The following is a 22959-nucleotide window of genomic DNA, read 5'->3' on the forward strand; positions in this document are numbered from 1 at the left end:
CTAAGAAGGATTCCTAAGAAGGAACTCCATACCCAGACACACCTCAGGGAAACCGCAGAAAGCCAAAGTCAAAGAGAAAATCTCAAAGAGCTGGAGAAAAGAAAGCAATTTTGTTTTCTAACCCAAGGGGAGCGTTTCCTGGACTGACAGCCAGTTCCCAGTGCCAGCAGGAAGGCAGAGCAGAGCGGCAGCGTCCCGTGTGCCCAGGGAAAAGGCTGCCTGCCGACATGCCGTCTGCACCCCCGGTACCTCTCAAGGAGCAGAAGCCAAGTCTGAGACACGAGGATTAGAGGCCAGGAAATCGGTGGGGCAGCGCACAGGAGCATGAGATAAAAGAGCTGTTGTATCCGGTGGGTTGGGAAAAGCAGGAGAATCCACACCCTAGATAGGAACTTGGATGCTGGGGTGGGGACCGGGTGTTATGGGGATGGGGTATGAAGTGGAGTTAAGGGGCCCAACTTGGCTGCAGAGAACAAAGCTGGGGAGGGACACCAGGGGCCCCAGGTTCCCAAGACCAAAAGGCAGGAGGTGGAGAAAAAGCCCAACCCAGATTCTTTCCACCAGCGTCTTTTATTAATGAATGCAAAATACAGTACTAACTGACAGGGCATGCATCAGAGACGACAGGAATGCAAGCTACAGAAACCAGGAGTGGAGGGCCTCATCATGTCTGAGGTAGAGTAGACGGTGTCAGGGGGCGGACCCGGGGGGCGGAGATGAGCACCGGCCGCACTGGGGCATCATCCCGGCCCACCAGGGACTATGGGCTGTGGGAGGGCTCAGGGCGGTGTGGTGGCCACACTGCGAAAAATGGATTTTTAAAACACTTCATAGCCCCGAACTCGTTTCAGCTCCCTCTTTGTGGACACTTCAGGGTTCCCTTGTCACTGGCTGGCGGGGGTGGTCTTGCCACTTCCTACTTGCAGAGTCTGGTCTCCACAGGACACCGTCCTTCCCTTCCCTTCCAAGGGGCAGGCCCCACGCACCCTCACCCAAAAAATAAAGGAGCTTTGTGTTGAAAACGCCAAGGCAGCCGTCCAGGGAGCTGGAGGCCAAGTGCGTTAAGAAAGACCCTTTTTCTCTATAAAAATAGTTTCGCTTTATAAAAGGGGGGATGCTCCTCTCACATGGGGGAAGGACGTGTGAAAAACGTTCTAAGTGGAGTTCCACGGGGCGGGGCTGGGTGGACACCGCGGTGTGGGGGATCCTCCTCTCAGGCCTACAGGGTTGGGGAGGAGAGGAGGTGCTGGGAGGGACAGACTCCTGTTGGCAGGGGCGGGGGAACAGCGGGGGCTGGGGAGAGGTGGGGCCGGCCCCTTTGGGGCACCGTGGGCTGGTGGGGAGGGGCCCACGGCCAGGCCTGCACGCAGGCGCTCAGTTGAGCAAGGTTCCGTAGAGCTGGGCCTTGGTGAGGCTGTCCTTGCGGCTCAGCCCCGTGCCACCAGTCCGCGGAAAGGCCTGCTGGGGGCTGAGGCGGGCGGCAGGGTGCATCTCCGGGGAGGCCTCCATGGAGCTTGGCTCCAAGGAGTCCCTGGAACCCTGCTCGGGCTCAGGGCTGCTGGCGGCCCCACACAGCTGCACCCCGAGCCTGTCCCCGTCCCCCCCCTCGCTGGGTGCGTAGCCGGGCAGTGGGTCAGCCGAGCGGCCGGGGCTGAGGCTCAGGTCGCCGCCCGCCCGCAGGAAGCAGGGCTCTGCCAGGTGGCCCTGGGAGAGGTCGTCCCCCTCCGAGAAGCTGTCGGCCTTGTAGCTGGCGTAGAGCGGGCTGGCGCGGCCGTCCGCCTTCTTGCCCGGGCTGCCCCCGGCCCTGCCGTAGTAGCGTTCAGAGAAGCTGCAGGGTGAGGCACGGCCGGCAGCGCTCACTGGGTAGGAGTAGGCGCCAATGTCCTCCACACTCAGGGGCCGCCACTGGCTCCTCATGTCCTCCCCGGGGAGCCGGGCGGTCCCCGGCTTGGCCCGCAGGCTCCACAGGTTTGGGGGCATCAGGGCCTGCTGGGGACCCGGAGAGGCCGGGAAGCGGAAGGTCTCGGCCGGGTACGGTGACATGGTCCGCCCGAAGCCTGGGGCCACTTCGGCCTCCAGCGGGGCCGCCACCGCGGCCGTGGCCTTGGCAAAGCGAGGGCTGCCCTCATAGGTGGCGGCGGGCGGCTTGCGCTCGAAGAGCTCGTCGCGGCTGTTCAGGTAGATGGCCTGCTGCGACGCGGTCAGCGTGCTGGCCTGCGCGTGCTCCTTCTCCTCCGACGTGGCGCTGAAGCTGGAGTAGGAGCTGGACGTGGGCAGTGAGCCCGCGTAGCTGGGGAAGGCCTCGTGCTGGAAGCCCGCCGGGAAGGCCGCCGCCTCGGCCTCCTCCTCCTCCTCGGCCGCGCTGTCGGTGGAGTTCTGGGTCCGCAGGAAGCCCACGTCGGTCACGGGCGCGTCCACGCTAGGCCGCCGGTCGTGCCGCCGCTCCTCCGGGCAGTAGAGGGCTGTGTCACTGCAGTAGATGTCTCCCTTGTAGGGGGGCCGCGGGCCTGGTTTCTCCACCCCGTCGCAGAAGGCCAGGTCGCGGGCCGAGGCATCGGACAGGCGCGAGGACAGGCTGGTGGGGTCCGGCTTCTCCAGCACCTTGGCAATGACGCAGGTGGGGACGCTGTCGGCGTAGGCCGGGTGGCAGAGCGGGGATGGCAGGCTGCAGCCGTGCTTCTCCATGTGCAGGCTCACGCGCTCCTGGAAGTCTGAGGGCAGCTGGAACGGGTGGGAGGAGCGGGAGGGCAGGGACAGGGTCACTGTCAGCATGGTGGCCCAGCCCTGGCCCCGAAGCTGAGGACTGAGGTTAGCCATGACCGACAGGCAGACAGACAGACGAACGGGGCCTCCCAGCTTCTCAAATCACACCACGGGGAGCCTGGATCCAGGACGATGTACTGAACAAGCTCCCAGGGGTGTGGGTGCTGTGAGTGCCTGGGGATCCTGGGTCATCTCTCCCCACCCCACTCCCATTGCACCCAGGACAGCCCAGAAGCTGCAGTCGCCTGGAGAAGCCAGAACCCAGGTCTGATTCAGGTCCCACTCAAGGCTGCACCCACTCCCAGCCCCAGGCCACCCATTTTGTGCCCAGCAAGGGGTTGACTTGCTCTCCCAGGGCCATGGGTTCTATGGGTTCTCCTGGGGGCATGACCTGCTCCCCAGCCCCCCAGTTATGCTGCTGGAGCATTCCTGAAGAAGACAGACTCAGAAACAGATGCAACAAAGATTGAGGGCCAGGGCTGACAGTGCCTGGTGCCATTGGGGGTGTCCCGCTACTGTTTGATCTATTTTGTGAGTGTCTCAGGCATGGCCCAGGACCAGGGGAAAGGAACACAGGCCTGGCTGGGAGATTGCATGTGAGGGGAGGGTTGGGGGGCGGGGTGCGCCCGGTGCGGCGGCCATAGGCAGGCCGGGGTGGGCCGCTGGCCCATCTGCCCTTGGCATCGGGCAGGCCTGGTTCTGGGTCCCGGCTCTGCTACCTGCCTGCCGTGTGGCGTCAGTCCCGCCCTCTTTCCTGAACGTTTTCTTTCTGAAATAGGCACCGTCAATCATCGTGCCCAACCACAGGCTCCTGCAAAGTTCCACAAACTGCCGTGTCAGTGCTCAGTGGAAGCAAGGACCTGGAGCAGCCCTCGAAGGAAACAGAGGGCAACCAGCAGCTGGGGTGGGCCAAAGGGACTCTGGTGAGGGCCAGGGGCTGCACGGCTGTGTGAGGTGGGGTGTCTCTGGCAGCCCCTCCACCATCAGGAATGTCATGGCCCCACATGAGCGAGGGGGATAGAGGAGGCTCAGGCTCAGCTGGCATCTTCCTCCTCAAAGATATTTGGGAAATGGCCTTGGGGTGGCACTGGCACAAAAGAAGCCCGGTGGTCCCGGGGTGGGGTGGGCCTGGCTGCGGGGCCACGTTACCTCAGACACCTTGTGGACCCTGCCGTAGGTCTGGCTGCACTGCAGCAGCTGGGCCGCTAGATTGCAGTCCTTCCTATAGAGCTCCTAAAAGACAAGAGAAGGCGTTCGGCGCCACTCACCCCAGCCAAGGCCCCGCCGCCCTGACCAGTGCCGAGTGGCCAGCAGGGGCAGTGGGGTGCACAGGGCCTGCTGTGCGCTTGGCAGGACAGGGACCCACTGCTGGCTCCGGCCCTCTCTGGGTTCCACACTCTTGCCTGCAAAATGAGGGCCTCGTTCTGACCTGGGGCTGCTGGAGTATGGAGGGCCCTGCCGCTGCCCTAGCCGGTGCCCTCGGGACCCTGCCAAGATGGGAACCTCCCATAAGGTGGGGGGCAGTGGTAGAAGAAGGAGCCCCAATGGCCCTGAGCTCCCGGGGGTCCCCCAGGCTCATAGAGCAGGCCTGGTCTCCCTCTACCTGTCCCTCAGGCTCCCGGAGTCCTTCCAAAGATGATTGGGAGGGAGTGCCAGGCAGGAATGGGAGGCAGGATGAGCCCCCAGCACCTTCCACCCCGTACTTCAAACTTGCTGCTCACACCCCCCTTCCCAAAGTGTGGCCTGGAAACAGTATGGCTGCAGGGCTGGGCAGGGACCAGGCAGGTGTGTGACCCCAGGCCCAGGCGGGCACTGGCTCAGCCTCCTGAGCTGAAAACAGATGCAAACAGTAGGACTCAAGGGGTGTGGCTTCGCCACTGAGAATCTCTGTTGCATGTGCCTGTGTTTGGGGCTTGCATTCCCGCCCCACAGGGGTCCCCACTGCGAGGGCTCTGACAGCTAGCCCTGGGGTGGCCCGGAGGCCCTGTGACCCACCTGAGCTGCCCCATGGCTGCTCCTGGCAAGGCTGGCCACAGTCCCAACCCAACCAGCACCAGGCGTCCTGCTGTCCAGGGAAGGCTGTCTCTGACACAGGCACTTTTCTGTCCCCCCACCACGGCCCTGGAGCCTCCCTCACTGAAGGCTGGTGCCCCCAACTTGGCCTACACGGTGGAGGGAATTGGAGTCACCAAGCCCCTCTCAGTGCCCTCCTGGGCCTCCTAGGAACAGAACAGCACGACTGCCTGAGAGCTGAGAACTGGCCCCTTGTGTGACCCCAGTCGATCAGCTGCCCCTGGCACCAGAGGGCTGCAGGCACTGCCCAGCCAGCCCAGGTCTGCCATTGAGCCCCACCAGCCACAGCCAGGAGTGGCTGCCACTGGGAAGCCGGTGCCATGTCCATAGCCCCTGGCGCACCTGGCTGAGTACCCAACCGCCTGGGCTATTCGTGTCTGAGGTGGCCATCTCTGGGACAGCTGGGAGCCTTTCCTGAGCAGCTGCAGCTGTTGGCTTGGGCAGGAAATGCTCATGGGACACTCTGGCAGAGCAAGCAGGTGGAGGCAAGCGCTCCGGCCGCCCAGGGCCCAGGGCTGCTGGAGTCAAGAGTCCCGAGGTTGAGTTCTGGCCCCGTCTGCGAGCATCCACCTGGGTTACCTGGGAAACCACTGAAGCTGGCCATGCCTTAGTTTCCTTATGTGCACCATCCCTGCAGGGAGGCCCCCAGGACTAGTGCCCACTTACGTAAGGGGCCTGGCCTTGTCACGTTAAGAAGCACCTCCTGTCCCGAGCCCATGTCCTCCTGTCCTCCTCCTGCTAGAGCCACACTCCTCAGAAGGGTGGCCTGTGCCTGGAACCACTGCTCCACTCCACCACCGACCTCCAGTTCCCCAAATCCCAATGCCTCTTCTTTGCCCTCTGACCTGGTCTCTCAGTAGCTGGCAAGTCAGCCGGCCAGGGCATTGACTGCAGCCCCCTTCTCAAGTGGCTGTCGGGGCACCGTACTTGCCTGGTGTCCCCCAGCCTGCTGGCCACTCCCTCCCAGGCATCCTTGCTGATCCCTACTCCGTCCTGGGGCCTCCCTGCTTCTTATCTGCACGCTGCCTCGGCAGTCTCCACTGGCATGCCGGCCTTCACGCTCAACTCCAGACCCGGACCTCCTGCTGCCCTGGTGACATCTCCCCTCGAAGGGCTCCTATGCATCTCCCACCCAGCTCCTGCCCCTCCCCAGTTATCCCCAGCCAGGAAATGGCAGGCAACTTTGTTTGGGCTCTGAACCCTGTAGCTGGGTTAGACCCAGCTCTTCTAACAACCCACATCCTAAATCTTGGTTAGTCCTGTTGATTCTATTTTCAAAACTCAACCAGAATCTCAGCCCTCTGCCCAGTTCCACCATTGCCTGAGCCACCAACATCCTTTGGACTATGGCCCTGGACTCCTCCTGATCTTCTGTTCCTGCCCTCGTCCGCACAGCCTGTTCCCAGCACGGCAGCCACGTGAGCCCTGGGAAGCTGCACATGCAATCACGTTGCTCCTCTGTTTAAGACCCTTCCATGGCTCCCCACTGCACTCAGAATAAAGCCCAGGTTTCTGAGAGGAGCCTATGCAGCACTGCCTCCTATGGTCTTTCTGACCTCAGACCCTGGCTCCCCCTCCCGCTGGGCGCTCTTTGGCCTCTTTGGGGTCCTCCAAGTTAACCAGGTACAGCTGCACACCCCCGTTTTCTTCTGCCTGGAAGCAACGCTCTTCCCACGGGTGTCTGCATGGCTGGCTCCTTCACTCCCTCAGGGCTTGGCCCAGCAGCCTCTTCCAGAAGCACCCTCTTGAAATCTGCAGGCCCCACAGCTGGCGACTCCCTGGTACTGTTCCTCACTTTCTGTTTCTCACAGCGTTTCACACGTCTCACGCACTCCAGAGTTTGCCCCACTCAGATGTGAACTCCACGTGGGCAGACGTGGTTTTTTTTTTTTTTTTTTTTTTTTGCCTGTGTTGTTCACACCATCATCTTGGAGCCTAGTAGGGTCTGGCAAGGAGTAGAAGCTAATTCGTGAATTCAGAGGCAGCTGTCCGGGGTCTGTGGAGGGCAACTGGGCCCATCTCACAGGGTACCTGAAATTAGGCCCCATGGGCAGCCACACGGCTGTGATGCGACACTGGAACAGGCCAAGGGCAGGAGTCCTGAGTGGCCGTGACCCCGCCCTGGGGCCAGGAAGCCTTGCCTTGAATGGGATAATATGGCCCCGCATCCCCTAGCTCAAGTCCTCACGGCAGAGGGTCTGTTTAAGGACACTCTCGGCGTCCTCAGTGAGGCAGCCCCATCCTTCCCCAACTGCACTAGGTCCTTCTCAAAGCCCTGACCGGCCTGTCCATCCACCTGTACCCTGTGCCAGCCCCTTGAGGCTGAGGTTGAAGCAGCTGAGCTCAGTCCCCTTCAGAGTCAGACTGTGACTCCCAGTGCATCCTGGGAAGCCCTCGCCTGGGCCCACCAGCAGCCCTCCACGGGCCAAGTGTGTGCGGCACTCACGTTGTCCTCCGACAGCTTGTCGATGGTCACCTTGGCTTCTAGCAGGTGGCTGTTGAGGGCAACAATCTCGTGGCTCAGTGCACGCTTCTCCTCCTCATAGTGCTGGCCCTGGGGGTGGGACAGTGGGAGGAGGAAGTCTGTGGTTGGCTCCTGGTGGGCCAGCCCAGTCACTCAACTGCAACCCCTGTGTTGCCTCTTGTAGCTATGAATGACAAGACACTTGAAGGGCCAAGGGTGCGGGGTTAATGAGCACAGACAGACCCTAGTTCAATTCCTGGGTCCAACACTGCCAATCCAGACAGCCTTGGGGACGTCACTGCCACCCTGAGCCTCAGTTTCTCATGTGCAACACAGAGGTGACAGTGTCCTGCCTCAGCAGCTGGGAGTGGGGACGGAGGACAGATGACTTGCGCCTGGCATACAGCCCAGCCCACCTCACTAGACAGATTGAGAAACTGAGGCTCAGAAAGGAAAGGGCCTGTGTCCAGGGACCCAGGCAGAGCCAGGCCCAGTCCCCAGGCCTGCCACCCCGCCTCTCCGACAGCACCGCAAAGGTGGGCAGGTTGTTGCTTTCAAAAACAAAATGAGCCGGTCACCAAAGTAGAAAGAAAGGAAACCTCTTCATCCTAGTGAGGGGGTGGCACCAGAAACCCACACCCTGTCCCTCTTGGACACATCCCGGCGGTGCGGTCACAGAGAAAATGGCAACCCCACTGAGGTCATCTGCAGGTGGTGTGAGGGTCCCCATGAGAGTGGAGCTGGGACTCAAACCTGCCTCTGGCTTACCCAGGGCCTGAATTCGGCCTCTCTATCCTCCTGGGCCCAGGTCCTTGGACTGGCAGGCTGAGCTGGGGGGCCGGTTCCCAGTTTATGTCCTCCGTCCACAGCCCCTCTTACACGCCCCCAGGCTAGAGTGCTCCCACCCGCTGCTCAGGCAGCACGGGGGATCCCTGGACCCAAGTACGCACTTAGCCGGAGAGCACCCACCCGGCTCCACATGTTCCGTGGAGAAAGGGGTGGGACCAGCAAGACCTGTGTCCCAGCTCCTGAGTGGGCCAGGTGTGTCAGCTGGGTGGCTCCCCCAGGGGAGGAGGTGCGGGGTGGGGGAGTGGGTGCTGCTTGGCGGCCTCACCATGCGGTACAGCTTGTCCTCCAGCTCCTGGTTGATCCTCTGCAGTGCCATGTAGTTGCTCTGAATCCTGGCGCAGGAGGCAATGGGGTCACTGCCATGCCAGGCCTGGCCCTCCCACGACCCTCATGGCTGCACAGCCTGCTGAGCAGGATGGCGCTGAATTTGGACCTCCCGAGCTCACCCCACCAGCCTCACCCTGGTGGAATCTGTGCCCCTCTGCACAGAGCAGAAAACAGCCCATTAAAGCAAACTTTGGTAGAAGCTGTTCCTAGGCCAGGGCCCAGGACTGTATTTCCCCCTCCACCCCAGAATCCCCTGAAGATGAGAAGCGAAGGCTTGTTATTCACAAGAGACTCTGTCCCATCTGCACGTGGAGCCAGTTTACTCACATTTGACCCACAATTCTTACAAATCTGTTATGGGGTTGACAGTTCAAATGCAAATGAGCAGGGAAGAGACTTAACACTAACTATGTGAGGGGCCCTGGGGTAAGGCTGGAGACCTCACAGTGAACAAGACTCGGTTCTGCCGGGAAGGAGGAGTGGAGCCGAGTGTCAGGTGGGAATCAGGTGTTTGGAGATTCTATTGCTGGTGGGAGGGGCTTGGGGATGGTGTCCAGCCTCAGAGAACCTATGTGTTGTGTTATGGCCCCTGTCTTGCCAATAGGGAAACTGAGGTGAAACTTTAATTACTTAAAGCAGTAACGGGCAGGGCCCAGACTTTAACTGAGATCTGACCGCACTGCCCAAACTTGGTTTCCATATGAATGGAGGGTAACATTCAAAACACCCAGGAGGTGGGGCCGTTCGGAGAGGAACAAACCCTCTCCCTATGGCAAGTCCTCCCTGGGGGGCAACAGGGAGGCAAATAAAGCCAACAGCAAAGGTTGCATGCTTCTTTCATCTTCTGTTTAAGAAGACGGGAAAGTGCATATTACATTTCAGAAAAACATCCATTTTAAATGTGCACAAGAAAACTGCTTTTAGAAAAGTGTGGTGTTTGAGGGAGTCCGGCACACCTTGATCGACACTTCACTAGCCCGCACACGCTCAAGGGAATGGTCCCTAAACTGGTTCATCTCCGGGCTAGACACAGCTTTTCCCGTCAGGACCCAGGGGACCATGGCTGGGCTCCGGGTGGACCAGTCAGGGTCTGGACATCTGCCGGGGTTCAAATCCTGGCTCGGCTGCTCCAAAGTGTGACTTTGGAGGAAGCGCTTCCCCTGCCAGAACCTCTGGACTCCGCATCTGAGTGGGGTCAACAGCCAGGGTGGGAGGGGAGCACCGCGTGGGGCTTCCCGGGCCTCGCCCCCCGCCCCGCCCCGCCCCGGCCCTCGCCCCGCCCCGGCCCGGCCCTCGCCCCGCCCCTCACCTGCGCAGCTTCTCCGTGACCTTCTCCAGCTCCTCCTGCGCGCGCCGCAGCTCGATCTCCAGGTAGTGGCGCGTGGAGTCGAACTCGGTCTCGAGCTTCTCGAGCTTGTGTGTGGTGTAGGACAGCCGCTTGCGCAGCTCGCCCTTCTGCTCCTGCAGCGCGCTGCAACGACATGGCGGCGGCGGGCGGGGCCGCGGCGCTGAGCGGGGGAAACTGAGGCCCGCGGGCCAGCCAGGGCGTGCCGCACTAACACGCGAGTACCTGCGCGCGCGCACACACACACACACACACAGCCTCCCGGGCGTCACTGGAGACCACGGCGCCCCAGAGTTAGGGACTCTGACCCTGAGCCAGTCTGGCCCGGCGGTTCCTCAGACTCCACCAGTGCCCCTCTCAGGTAAATCCCAGGTGGTGGCTGGAGGAGTCGTTGACCCCAGAACCTGGCCAGTGCACTGGGGGTGGTTTAAAGGACCCCGGTATAAAGAGCGCCCATCAGCACCCAGGCTGTCTATCACGGAGCTGGCCCTTGGTGGCGCAGGTGACCAGGGCCCTCACTCCTGCCCCTCCGCAGCGCTAGGGTGGGATGGCTGAGGCCCAGTCAGCAGTGCCATGCCCAAGACCAGACCTGCTTTCCCCAAAATGGTTGTGTGGCCCCGGGACCCTGGGTCACTTCTCTGGGCCAGAGAGAGGTTTGGTGGCGATGACCCATGCCCAGGCAGTGTCCACCATGGCCAGTGAGCTGCATGCAGCACAGGAAACCTGGCAAGGTCCTGGCCTGTTCAAGTTCCCCTTCCTCCAGGAAGCCTTCCAGAAACCCAGACAGCTCTTGAGGCGCTATTTTCTTCCCCCAGAACGGGATCTCCTGGGATGCAGGAGACCCCCAGGATGCAGAGCCCCACATGCTCAGGAAACAGAGACCCACCGTCACCCACTCTTCCGAACCGCCTGCCAACAATTCACCTGAACTAAAGCTGTGCAAAGGCAGGAGGGTAGTGTGGGGGCCTCCAACAGGGCGGGCTCTGAGCTCCCTGAGGCAGGGGCTACACTTCCTTTTGGCTGGGTCAGAGCCGGGTTGCAGCCAGCAGTTCTTTCCTTGCGATGGGTGCACAGCCCAGGGGCTATCTGGGACCAACATCTTTAGGATGGTGTTGCTGTGAGATGGGGGCGGGACAAGACAGAAGTCCTGGGTGTCATGCAGGAAACCTGAGGTGTGGGAGAGGGCCTGGAACCCTGACTCTGTCTGGATGTGCTGTGGGACCTTGGGCAAGAGCCCGAGTTCTTACATTCCCGACCCAAACCCAAGTGAGGGGAGTAGAGGGCAGGCAGGAGGCTCCCAGTCCTCCTCGGGCCACCACTGTCCCCCAGCCCCGAGCAGAGGCATTTTCTGTTTGGGCCCTGTGAGTAAACCACATGTGGCACCGCGGGCACAAACCCAGCAAGCCTCCAGGAAGCACTGCTGGATTCCTGCCCAGGACTATATTTTTAAAAATAAATAAAAATAAAGAGTTGCTTACGTTCTTGAGAAAATCAGAGAAGGGCAGGGCGGGTCTTCCCGAGTCAGTCCCCACAAGAGGATGTAGAGTAACAAGCAAAGAGGGAATCCCGAGGCAAAGTGCCACAGCTGCCCACACGGGTCTGCCTCCAGGAGCGCTCTCTGGGACAGTGCTCAGGCTTCCTTCCACCTCCTCCAGGCAGCCTTCCGTGGCCACCCCACTTCTAGCACTTGACAGCTACAGGTTCCAGGCTGCTTCCCAGCACAGGCCTGTCCTCCCCAGGGAGGTGGTGAGCTTCCCGGGGACTCCTGTGCCATCCAGGGCTCCCAGGGCAGGCACAATGGTTGGGCAGCAGTCCCTGAAGTCCACTGCTCCCTGCAGGGCCTCCCGGTGTGCCCACAGCCCTCGGGAAGAGGTGAGGGCGTCGTCCATCCACCCACCTGGCCACCTCAGCCCCGAGTCCTCACCCCTTCTCCAGCCATACCCCAGGCCTCACTGACCAGCCTCAGGCCCTCGCTCTTCTGAGACCTGCACCCCCAGCTCACTGTGCCCCCTCACCCAGCCCTGCCCCTCCTGGGCACCCTGAGGCCCTACCCTAACCTCTCAGAGCCAGCAACCGGTGTGAGACCTCACAGCCAGGAGTAAGAGAAGCCCTGCCTCTGCCTCGGCAGCCTGCGGCGCAGAGCGGAGGCAGACAATGAGCTAGGCAGGGATTCTCCACGGGGCAGGGGTGGGAAGGGAGGACGAAGGGGCTGTGGGGTGGGCTCGGGGCAGACATCTCACAAGTCAGGCAGCTTCACAGAGCCTCAGTTTACCCCGGCCTTCGGATGGCCTTCCAGATACAGCAGTTGACTCCCTGCTCCACCAGCCCTTAAATACTGCTCCCCCCTCCCCAAGTCCCTCACACTCACCCACCTGCTACACCCAAACAATCTTTGGGCCAGCAGTGCCCCCGGCCCCTGGCTCTCGCACCCCTCTCTGCCTCAGTGTCTGCTTGCGGCAGGCACCCGGCCACGGACACGCACCCCGTCCCCAGGCATAGCTGATGCCCCGCACTTGGCCGCCCCAGGGTTCCTGCCACATCTTTCCCCACCTCTGCTGGTCCGGCGGTAACATTACAGGCCCCTCCTGACCTCGCCTGGGCTATTCCCTGAGGCCTTGGTTTGCACCTGCACCCCCGTCCTGCATGTTCAGGCCGAATCCCCTCTACGCCAGCTGCACGAGGACCCCTCCCAGGCTTCCATCCAACTCCGGCGGGGTGCCTGTCAGGCTCCATACCCCCATCACATCCAGCCACCCACCTACGGCCCTCAGGCATCTCAACACCCAACCCGTCCAGTGCAGCCACATCCACCACACCCTCACTGCCCTCCACGTTCCCCACCCTGGGGGTGGCCATGGTGACCCCTCTTTACCCCTCACAGCCCTGTCACCCAGGCCTGGGGGTTCAGCTTCTCACACCTCTGAACGTGTCCCCTCTGCCCGGTCCAGGCTGTGCACGTAGGGTCTGCGGTCGCCCAGACAGTACCTCCTTCCCTGTCCAGTGTCCCCCACACCAGACACTAACCCGAGCCCTGCCGGGCCACAGCAGCCTCAGTCTCCACATCTGCAGAACAGAGTGATGCACCCAGACGTGGGCACGGCTGTTGCTGGACCACATTCTACATGGTAGCACCCCCCACACGGTGGACAGTGTCAGAGATGGCACTGTGTGGGGTGGGGTCACCAGGCCACTGGCAGTCTGGGGGAAACTGCTGGAGGCCTGCGGCTCAGAGGCCTCTGCCCCCTGCCCTGGGTGAAAAGGTGGCCTGGCAAGGGCTGAGATGGGTCAGGGAGTCCCCAGCATCTGGAAACAGCTCCTTAGCAGACACACACGGAGGAGTGTGGTGCCCAGAGCAGCCACGGCCACGCCCTCCAGGCTGGGGTCACCCGTCCAGGTCTGGGGACCTGGGGGGGGCCCTGCTGGGCTTGCTGCCTGGTGAGTCACACCAGGATCTGGGGCTAACCGGCAGTGCGTGTGCCTGTGTGTGCGTGCGTGCGTGCGTATGTGTGTGCATGCGCATGTGCTTCTTGGCTCCCTCCTTGCCTGTGGGAATTCCCTGGACGGGGATGAGTGCCCACCTCCCCTGGCACATGGGGAGGCCTTGAGGGATCTCCCTTCTGCCTTCCACCGGGAGCCTCTTCTGGCCACTTGCAGGGGGCCCAAGTCCAAGGATGGAGCCCTTGGCTGGGCTGCTGGGGTGAGGGCTGTGAGGCTGTGCTGCTGGCCCAGGCCTTCACCTTCACCTTCTGGGCCTCTGCATCTGTCTCGGGGAGTTGGACATAGACACGGGACAGATGTCTGGGGACAGACGCAGAGACACCAGGGAGCCAGGGGAGACAACAGGTGTGTTACCTGTCCCAGATCGAGGGCGAGGACCTGGCCAGCCGGCCCTGCAGGACTCGGGGCTGCCCGAGGCACAAGGGCACCCAGGGGCTGCGCAGCCTGTGGGCAAAGAGGACAGAGCTGCTCAGAACAGGTCGGGGTGGGCAGGGCTAGGGGCCATGCGTGGCCCACCATCAGGGGCACAGCCACAGCCCCTTGGAGGGCTGTGAGACCGACAGAGATGGGGAGTTGGTCCCCACCCCCTGCCAAGAAAACTCCTTGTCATCTGCAAAGTAGCAGGGGTTGGGGATGTGGGTACCAGAGACGGGGGCCCAGCCTTGCACCTGCCTTGCACCTCACTCCTCACTCTGAAGGATCCCAGCTCAGCGGTGGCACTGAGTCCCATCATGGCAGGGTCACTGGTCACTCGCTCAGTGCTTCTTTTGAGCATCCTTTCCCATCACTGCAGGGGTGGGGGGCGGCGGCAGCCTCTGAAGCCAGTTGTTCCCTGCAGGGCAGCAGGTCTACCCTCAGCCCTGCCTCACAGGACACAGGTGGGGTCTGGTCCACTGTCTCAGCCTCAGAGGGGAGTGACGGGGGCAAGTTCCCCTTCTCTGCTAGCTCTGCATCTGTCGGGTGCCTGCATTTGTAGGGCTGGGTTCCTGGCATGCAGGATTGGCCGGTCAGGAGGAGGCCCTGATGGCTGATGTATGGAGTGTCCTGTAGGCTGTGGGACCTGGCAGATGTTAGGGATCCGGGGTCCACTTCACCCTGCCATGGGGCCCCTGCTCCTCTGCCTCTGCCTGTGGCCTGCGTTGGCTGGACCGATGGGTGTGAGGAAGGACAAGCGCCCGCCCCGGCCCTGCTAGGGTGCTGGCCTGCTTGAGGACACAGCGCCCAGACGAGCACCCACTTGGTTGTCCCCCTCCCGGGTTCTCTCTGGGGATCAGCTGGCGGGCTCTCGGAGACGCTTGGGCAGCCCTGCTGACTCTGCGCCAAAGCGGGAGATCTGACCTCTGCCTAGAGGAGCTGGTTCCATCAATAAGGCTCTGATGCTGCCCCAGAAATCAGGCTTTCAAAGAGTGCCTCAAGATTCGGGCAGATGGGCATGCTCAGAAACAGAGCTGTATAATCTAATCCCATTGAAAAAATAACTGCATACGGACAGCCACGGACAGTAATGCAAGCAAAGAAATGTTAATGTTGTTATACTTGGCTGGTGAAATGCTGGGTAATTTAACATTTTTCTTTTATACTTTTCTGAATTTGTCATATTTTCTACAGTGAGGATCAAAAATCAGAGAAAAAAATTGCTGAAGATCAAATTTTGGTACCCCCACTCCAAAAGTCACCATTCGCTCCCATGGGTCAGGCCGAGGGGGCAGCAGAGGTCAGGGAAAGCTCTTGGTGCTGGCCACGAGCCACACATTGATCACCGGATTCCTGAGCTGCTCTGCAGAAGTGGGCAGAGGTCTGATGTCCCAGCGCATGGTAGGGAAGGTGAAGTGGGTCAGGGCAGTGGGCTTGGCCTCTGGCTGGACTGGACTTTGGAAATCCGGTCCCAGGTCCACCCTCAGCAGATGACCCCAGTGCTGCCGAGCAAACAGAAAACAGGACGGGATGAGTGCGTTCACTTGAGGCTGCCAGGAACAACTGCCCTCCCTCCGAGGCCCGACCAAGGTCAGCGACTCCCATGAGCGTCCTCCTCCCAGCCCTTGCCAAGGAGACCCCACCCCAGCAGGTCCCCTCTGCAGGGGCCTTATGGTAGGCGGGATTGCTGAAGAATGAAGGTGCTCAGAGTAGAAAGGCTAGGACCCAGGGGAAACTGAGGCCCAGGAAGGGGCGGGGCTTGCCTGCAGGTGCAGTGAGTCAGTGAGTGGGGGCACGGTTGTGACCTGACCCAGGCTCTGACTCTGGTCTCTCACAGGACATTTACTAAGCATCACTGGTGACCCGCTGTGGTTCCGAGCCAGGTAACAACACTTGGATGGAAATTCTCATTCCCAGCCTGTGGCATGTGGACCATCTCACCCTAGAGATGAGAAATCTGGGGCCCACAGAAGTAAAGTAAGAGGCCCAGGATCACAAAGCAAGGCTCGGTGAGGATGAGGTAAGAACCAGGGCTGTTGGGCCCTGCTGGGGCTGCCGCCCTCCCCTTCCTTGAACTCCCCTTCGAAGGAAGGGTGGGCAGGGGCATGCCGCTGAGAGCCTGGCACAGGAGGGCTGCCCAGCTGAGAGGCTTGCCGAAGTGTTTTGAAAGCAGGGGAGCCATGACCTGTGGGACCTCGGAAGGGGGAATGAGCCGCCTCCCACTGGTTTCCTGGCCCGGCTGTCAGCAGAGCCAGTGATGGCCCCAGGGGGAGCCAGTAGAGCACGCGGGCCCCAGGGACGACCTGTCTCAGTGTCACTTCCAGCTGGGTGCATGGAACCACGTTCCTGCTCCTGCTGGCAGAAGGACCTGGTGACTGTTGGACAGACAGATGGACTGGGGGTTGGCCTGGGCCACCGAGGCTGACCTGCCAAGAGACCTCGCCTTGGTGCTTCTTGGCAACCTCTGTGGACATGGGTGTAGTCACGTGGGGAGCAGCTGCCACCTGGGCCCTGTGTGTGTCAGGATGAGATGACCCCAGGAAGCCTGGAGCCCTACAGGAGACTCGGCAGGTTGTGTCCATGTCTCCAGGGCATACCTCCTCTTAGGGCTTGGACCCTGAGGGCAGCACTGTCAACAGAGGCCTGTCTTTCTCCCCCAGGGAATGGCTTGAAGGGGCTGCACAGCCAGCTTCAGGTCCTTGATGGGTGGCGAAGGAGAACGGGACACTCAGGAAGCACCAGGCATGGACCACAAGGTGCACACGTGTCCCGTTCTCACCGGTGAGATGCCCCTCCCATTGCATGTCAGCCTTGAGAGGGATGCCACCATTGCCACCATCCTACAGATGCAGAAAAGCCTATGGCCACCTGTGGGACCTTGTGACTGCCCCCACCCCATTCCAGGGCAAAAAGATGGGAGGAAGACGGTGACAGCCAGGTCTGGCCACACCCCAACACCACACTTCTGGCCCCCAGGAAAAATGACGGGACATTTTGCCTCAAGCCAGCCAGGCCTGATGCCTCTTCTCGCCCCTGCTAAAAGACACAACTGTCCCCTGCAGGCCTTCAGATTTCCCCCAAATGTGGCTGCCCCCACACCCATCCAGACCCTTATTCATGCTGTCCTCTCCCCTGGACATGTCCTCGTCTCCCTTCTCTGCGTCCTCAGATCCTCTCCTCTCTTGTGAGGCTTTGCTCAGATGCCGCCTCTTCCAGGAAGCCCTTCTCGGTCCCCTCTGCTGAAGGTCCCTCTCTTCCTCTCCAGGTGTCTCCCCTCACCTTGGACGTCTAGCCTGTGCTGGACACAACCCTCCTGCTGGGATACTGCTTCCCTCCTCTGCTCAGCTAGGCCACTCCACAAGACAGCCAGAGGGCGCTTCCAAACAGGAGGGATGCTCCCTGGCTTCCCACCACCCTGCAAGTCTTGGCGCAGCTGATGGAGTTCAGACAGGGTGACTTCAGTGGAGCAGGTGAGTGTCCACTTAGGGTCAGGGCCAGAGCCCCAGGGCCCTGCGTCTGTCATCCTGCTGTCCTCCCTCCATCACGTGAGGCCACCGGGGCCGTGCCCTTCCTGCTCCCCTGATGCCCATGGGGCCCTGCCGGGCTGGGGGAGGATAGTCACATGAGCTCCAGGGCCCCTGGTGTCAGGAGGAAACCCTTTCTAGCTCCATGGTGTGCTGGGGACACGGGAACCCGGAGCTCAGAGGGCGCTGAGCAGGTTCCTGGAGGCTGCGGGGGAGGCCTGGCTCCCATCCTCCCACTTGACGTCACAACAATGGGGTGGGGCTGGGCTGCGGCTGTCACTGTTGCACAGTCAGCTGAGGGCCTGAGAGCCGCTCCCGCCCTATGCCCCTGGCATGTTGTGGGATCCCACCATGCCCTGGGCACGGCCTCTGTCTTCCCTCTTTGGTCGTGGCTCTCAGCCTGGCCCCACAGTGTCATGCGCCAGCAACACTAAATTACTCCTCCTCCCTTCCAGGCTGCAGGCAACCAGGCTCTCATCTCCGTGACTTTGTCCCCGAGTCCCCTCTGCCAGGATCTCACCCCTCCCTCCTGCTCCAGGTTAACTCCTCCCCATGTAGCACCTGAGGGGGCCTGAAACCCCAGCTTACCCCACCCTGCCCTGGACGAGGTCGATTGCTGCCTCTACTCCCCACCAGCCCACTCCCCACCAGCCCTGTCCTTGAGACTTGCAGTGCCAGGTCTCCTGTTCCCACCCTGGCCCCCCAAACTGTAGTCCCCCCCAGACGGCTCATTTCTAGACCCAACCAGACCATGTTCTTCCCTGGCTCAGAGCTCCCCCAACTCCTCTCTGTACCAAGACTAAAAGGCCAGTTCCTCACCCCAAATTCCCATCCCCTGGGACCCGCCGCAGCCCCATCCTCGCCATTGCTGGCACCCCCCACCTTCCCACCAGGCGCTGGCCTTCGGGCTGTGCACATGCCCCTGAGAGCCTGCCTTCGCACCCCGCAGTGCCTAGAGCGGGACCAGGCCGAGCAGGGGGGTCACACACCCACCCTTTCAGCCTCCACTGAGTTGATATCAGCCCTGGGAGGTCTTTGTCCCCAAAGCTGCTCTCACCCAGCCTGGTCTTTCCCAGCAGAACCTCCAGTTGGCCCCTGGAGGAAGCCCACATCAGACCCTTGGGATGCCAGCTGCGGGCCCAGGGCCGAGTCCTCGCAGAGCTGCTTCTGCCCCCGCCAAGGCCATCTGGGGTCTCCCTGCAGAAGACCTTGTGGCCCAAGCCTTCCATTGAAGGAGCAGCAACAAGGCCTGTGGGAACCCGGGCTGAGTGGGCAGAATCCCTTGCCCGGCAGAGCCTCTCCTGTGCCGGCAGCCTGTGTTCCCTGCGCCCATGGCCACTTTCTTTCCTCACGGCTCAGAAGAGCCTTTCCTTCCCCTCCAACTTGCTCCTGCTGCACTGACTCTGTCCTTTGTGTCGCCTGGAAGCCGACAGCAGACCACTCCCAACAGAAGGTGGGGGGCACCCCAGCCCCTGCCCACCACGTGCACCCATTCATTTAGTCCTCAGACCCCAGAAAGGGAGGTGTGTACCCCATTCCATTGTCCAGATGAGGAAACTGAGGTTCACAGCGCTCAAGGAACAGGGCCTGTCGGAGGTCACACAGCCCGGCTGGGGTTCCATTCCAGGCCAGCCTCACATTGAGATGCCAGATTTTAATGCAATAGCAGCGATTTAGCCATCCTGGTGCGTGTCTCCCGCACAGCGAGACAACTATGACGAGCTGCCCTCTGCCCCTGTGTGGCTGGAGGGTCGACCACGGTGGCCCCGGAGTCCAACAGGACAGCCCGTCACTGCTGGCACTGCTCTGGGCTCAGCCGTGCCCGTCCAGGCCTGGACAATCCCGTGGCTGACCTCTGCAGCAATACCGGGACTCCACCTGCACAGAGAAGACTCTGAATGTCATCGCCACGGCCACTCGCTGTTGTATGACTGTCCCGGGGGAAAGACACGTGCATACATGTGCCTGTGTGTGTACGTGGTGTGTATGTAGTGAGGAGGGGACTGTCATGGTGCTGAGCTAGGGCCCACAGCCAGGAGGCATGGCCTGGAGAGGAGTGAGCTTCGGTCATCACCAGCTCAACTGGGGCCACCCTGACAGTGTGGATTTGGGCTCAAGACCTCCCGTCCTGCTCCCCCGCCCTTCCCTGCCCCCTCCTTCACTGGCCCCACCTCTCCCTTTGGACCCTCCGCTCCGGGATGACCTGGCCGGCCGCCGCTGCTGCCTCCTGCCTGGATGCAGCAGGAAATGTTTCATCTCGCCTCATCTTATTGGGCAGCCACAGCCCTGCCCCGATGCCCCCTCTCTCTGCAGAACCACGTGCTGGGAGCTGGCACACCATGTCCTGGGGAGCCCTCGGAGGGTAAGCAGACCCAGGGCGTGCCCAGGGCCAGGGCAGAGCAGGCCAACCCAGGCAGAGAGATGGGGTGGCTTCAGAGTCACCCCTGAACCTTGGCACAGGCTGCCCCCTGCTCAGAGCATGCCCTTCCCTGCACTTCAGTTCACTCTGTTCACCTCCTCCAAGAAGAGCTCCCTGACCTTCCCCCTGCGTCAGGAGCCCTTTCTCCATCCTCACCCCAGCCCTACAGTGCAAGGGCATGGGGGCTGTCTCCTCCTGGTCAGGGCACAGGGGCTGTCTCCTCCTGGTCAGGGACCCAGTGCCTGCTGCAGGACTGGAGGTGCCCCAAGAGAGCGCAGCCAGCTCTGAGCTCCCAGCTGCGATTTTAGGAAAGGCCTGCAGGGTGAAGGCCTGGGGACTCTGTCCCCTAGTGAGGGGACAGCTGAGTGTCCGAGGAGGGTAGGTGGGGCAGAACCACCTGGGGCAGCAGGCTATGTCCCGGGGCATCCCTCCATGCCCCCTCTCTGCAGGTCACAGTCCACTGCTGTCCCCACTGATCTCTATCCAACCTGGATTTTAGACGAAGAGCCCAGGCCCTGGGTAGTCGCGTGGCTGAAAGCACCACACCTGAGTCAGGGCAGCCAAACCCAGGCCCCCAATCCCAGCGTGGGCTCTGCCGGCCTCTTCCAGCCACACCTGAGTCAGGGTGGCCAAACCCAGGGCCCCAATCCCAGCGTGGGCTCTGCTGGCCTCTTCCAGCCACAGAACCTACAGAGAGGAGACAGTCAGGGAGCGCATTGGCCTGCAGAGCCCAGGACTGGGAGGAGGGAGTGTGAGACCCTGGCACTGAGCCTAGTGGGCAGAAGCACACAAGCCATGCTTGCTGAGAGATGACTGCCATGGCAGGGGCTGCCCTGCTGGAGGTGGGAGGGGACTCAGGCCCAGCTCCGACTCTCTCTGATGCCCACTGTGCTCCACCCATGCGGACCTATGTGGTCCCACTTCTGACACCCCCTCTCTTTCCAGCTCAGGCCTGAGGATGCCCCTCACTCCATCAGTGCCACTGGGGGCTCTCACAGCCCCTCACCAGCCTTGCCCTCAGTTGGCAGCCAATGACGGCATTACGGCCTCCTCCCCATCACTCTCCTCCTTGTACTAAGGGTGCCAAACCCACCTCTCCATCCACTGGGCTCCTATACCCACATGGATGGCAGGAGACAGCGGCGGGCTGACGGCCTCGCTCTCCATTCATCCACAGACCTACCCAGGAATCCTAGGCATGCCTGTGCCATTCCCCCCACCGACTTTCCTGGAAAGTGACTTCACACCTTCCCCTCCTGCCTCCCAACTCCCCAACACCTCCTCCCCATCCCCACTCAGGCTGATGACCTCGCTTCCATTTCTTCCCTTTCTGCTGAGAAGTGAAACCTTCCAAAGGGAACTTCCCCAGATGTTACCTCCACGTGCCCCACCTACCAGCATCTGCCCAACACCTGGTGACACCCGCCGTTACCTACAGACCAGCCAAGGCAGCCCTTCAGCTGGGCTGGACCGTGGCCACCGGCCTCTCCCAGCTGCAGGTGGGCTCCAGGTAGTCTCCCTTGCTCCTGAACCATCCGTTTCTCCCTCACTTCCCAGTCATTCTCTGGCAGGCAAACTCGTGGTTGCTCTTCCCATATTGAGAATAACCCTCTCTTCACCCTCCAGGCACAGTCCCTGTTCCCCGCTTGATGGAAGTGTCTGATCTTGCTGTTTCTGCCTCCTTACTCCTAGCCTGCTGGGACAGGACCAATACCCGCCAGGATCTTGTCTCCTCCATGTCACTGAACTGGTCCTGTCTCAGCCTTCACCTGACCTGAGCTCTCAGCAGTCAGGGACATGCCACCTCTCCCTGCTCCCACACCTCCCACCCTCACTGGGCTCTCTGGCTGCCCCTTCTCAGGCTCCTCTGTGGGGTGCTCTTCATCTCCTGGCCTCCTGGCACCAGTGTGTCCCAGAGATCTGGCCTCCAGCATCTCCTTCCCTGTGTGCACTCACCAGTGGCAGCCCCAGCCGGCAAATACCATCTCTCTGCTGAGGCCCCCACATTTGCGGCTCCCCAACTCCACTGCCTCACCTTTGTCTCATGGGCAGCACCGATCTGCATGGCGCAGCTGAACTCCCATCGCCCCAACAAATCCACAGCTTCCCCCAACATCCTGCAGCAAGACAAGTCCTCTCCCATGCCTCGATGCATCCTTGACTCCTCTCTTTCTCTCCCCATCCTTCCAGGCCAGCAGCAAACCCCAGGGTCTGCCCCCGGAGTATACCAGGAGCCTTGCCTTCTAGGACCACCCACCACACCAGGCCCACTCCTCTCATGTGACTGCCACACAGCCCCGATACAGGCCCCAGCACCTGCCCTCATCTGCTCTCAGCCCGAGACCTTCTTGAAACCAACGTCAGACCCATCCATGGGGAGGTGGGCCATTGTGTGCAGGACACACAGCTGGGAGCATGCCAGTGGGGCCAGGGCGTGTCCCTGAGATGGGTGTGGCCGGAGCCTTGGGCCTGGGGGTTGTGGAGGGGGTGCAGACAAGGGGTAGGCCTGGGGTCAGCTGGCAGAAGGCCCTGAGCGTGTGCTGAAGTGTCTGATCCTCTTCCTGGGGGACCAAGATGCTCACATCAAGGAGCTCCAGAAGCTGGCTTGGGCTTGGGGCTGTCCCTCTGGTGGGAGAGCAGTGCTAGAGCAGGGAGCCTCAGTGGGGCTGTCTCCGAGAGCCAAGGTGAGCTGCACAGTGGACCCAGGAGGCTCCTTGGCACCCCTGCCTGGGCCCCTCTTTCCCAGCACCAGCCTGCACCACCATCACTACTCCCTCGTCTCTCCCTCTGGAGAAGATGGGGTTGGCCAGAGGGTGGGGCTGTACACACCCTGGCCCTGGAGCCCCTGTCTCACCCACCCACAGTCAGTGTGCAGGGGCAGCATGAGCAGACAGACGGCCATGGGCCGGCCCCATAGCCAGGAACGAGCTCCTCGTGGGACTCCCAAATGAACCTTTCAGCGCCTGCCACCCACCCTGGTGCCCAGGAGAGAAGGGGCTGCGATTCAGCACTTCGATTACTGGCTTCATTACTGGCCACTAAGGAACCCACGCTGGCTTTGCTAATTTGACCACCCCACCAGCCTACTCACCACTGCAAACAGATGTGGGCAAACTTATTAATTGGATCAGCAGGAGGCCTGTTTTTTGGGATTCCAGGGATCACAGAACTAATCAGAGCGGCAGACACTTATCAGTAACCCTGGACTGCAGGACCTGGACCCCTCCATGCCCTGGGCCTCTCTGGGATGCTCAGTACCTGGCTGGTCCCACTCCACGTTCGC

At 61.4% G+C, this 22959-nt stretch overlaps 1 protein-coding gene across 16 annotated transcripts in view; it reads right to left on the reverse strand.

The window, feature by feature from the left end:
• Positions 1-551: 551 nt before the first annotated feature.
• BEGAIN (brain enriched guanylate kinase associated) overlaps positions 552-22959 on the reverse strand; it is a 50071-nt gene continuing 27663 nt past the window's right edge. For 5 of the 16 annotated variants that reach the window (XM_045396995.2, XM_065518470.1, XM_065518468.2 and 2 more), the window contains exons 3-8: positions 13674-13763; positions 9786-9947; positions 8415-8481; positions 7283-7390; positions 3913-3996; positions 552-2721 (exon numbers count right to left, since the gene is read on the reverse strand). In XM_045396995.2, coding sequence (XP_045252930.1) covers positions 1375-2721; positions 3913-3996; positions 7283-7390; positions 8415-8481; positions 9786-9947; positions 13674-13763 — 1858 coding nt within the window. In that variant the 3' untranslated portion in view covers positions 552-1374. The remainder of the gene's footprint in view (positions 2722-3912; positions 3997-7282; positions 7391-8414; positions 8482-9785; positions 9948-13673; positions 13764-22959) is intronic. The other 11 variants (XM_045396996.2, XM_065518474.1, XM_065518472.2 and 8 more) reach the window with 3 other exon arrangements.

The sequence above is a fragment of the Macaca fascicularis genome, chromosome 7, assembly GCF_037993035.2.
Source record: "Macaca fascicularis isolate 582-1 chromosome 7, T2T-MFA8v1.1".
Taxonomy (NCBI): domain Eukaryota; kingdom Metazoa; phylum Chordata; class Mammalia; order Primates; family Cercopithecidae; genus Macaca; species Macaca fascicularis.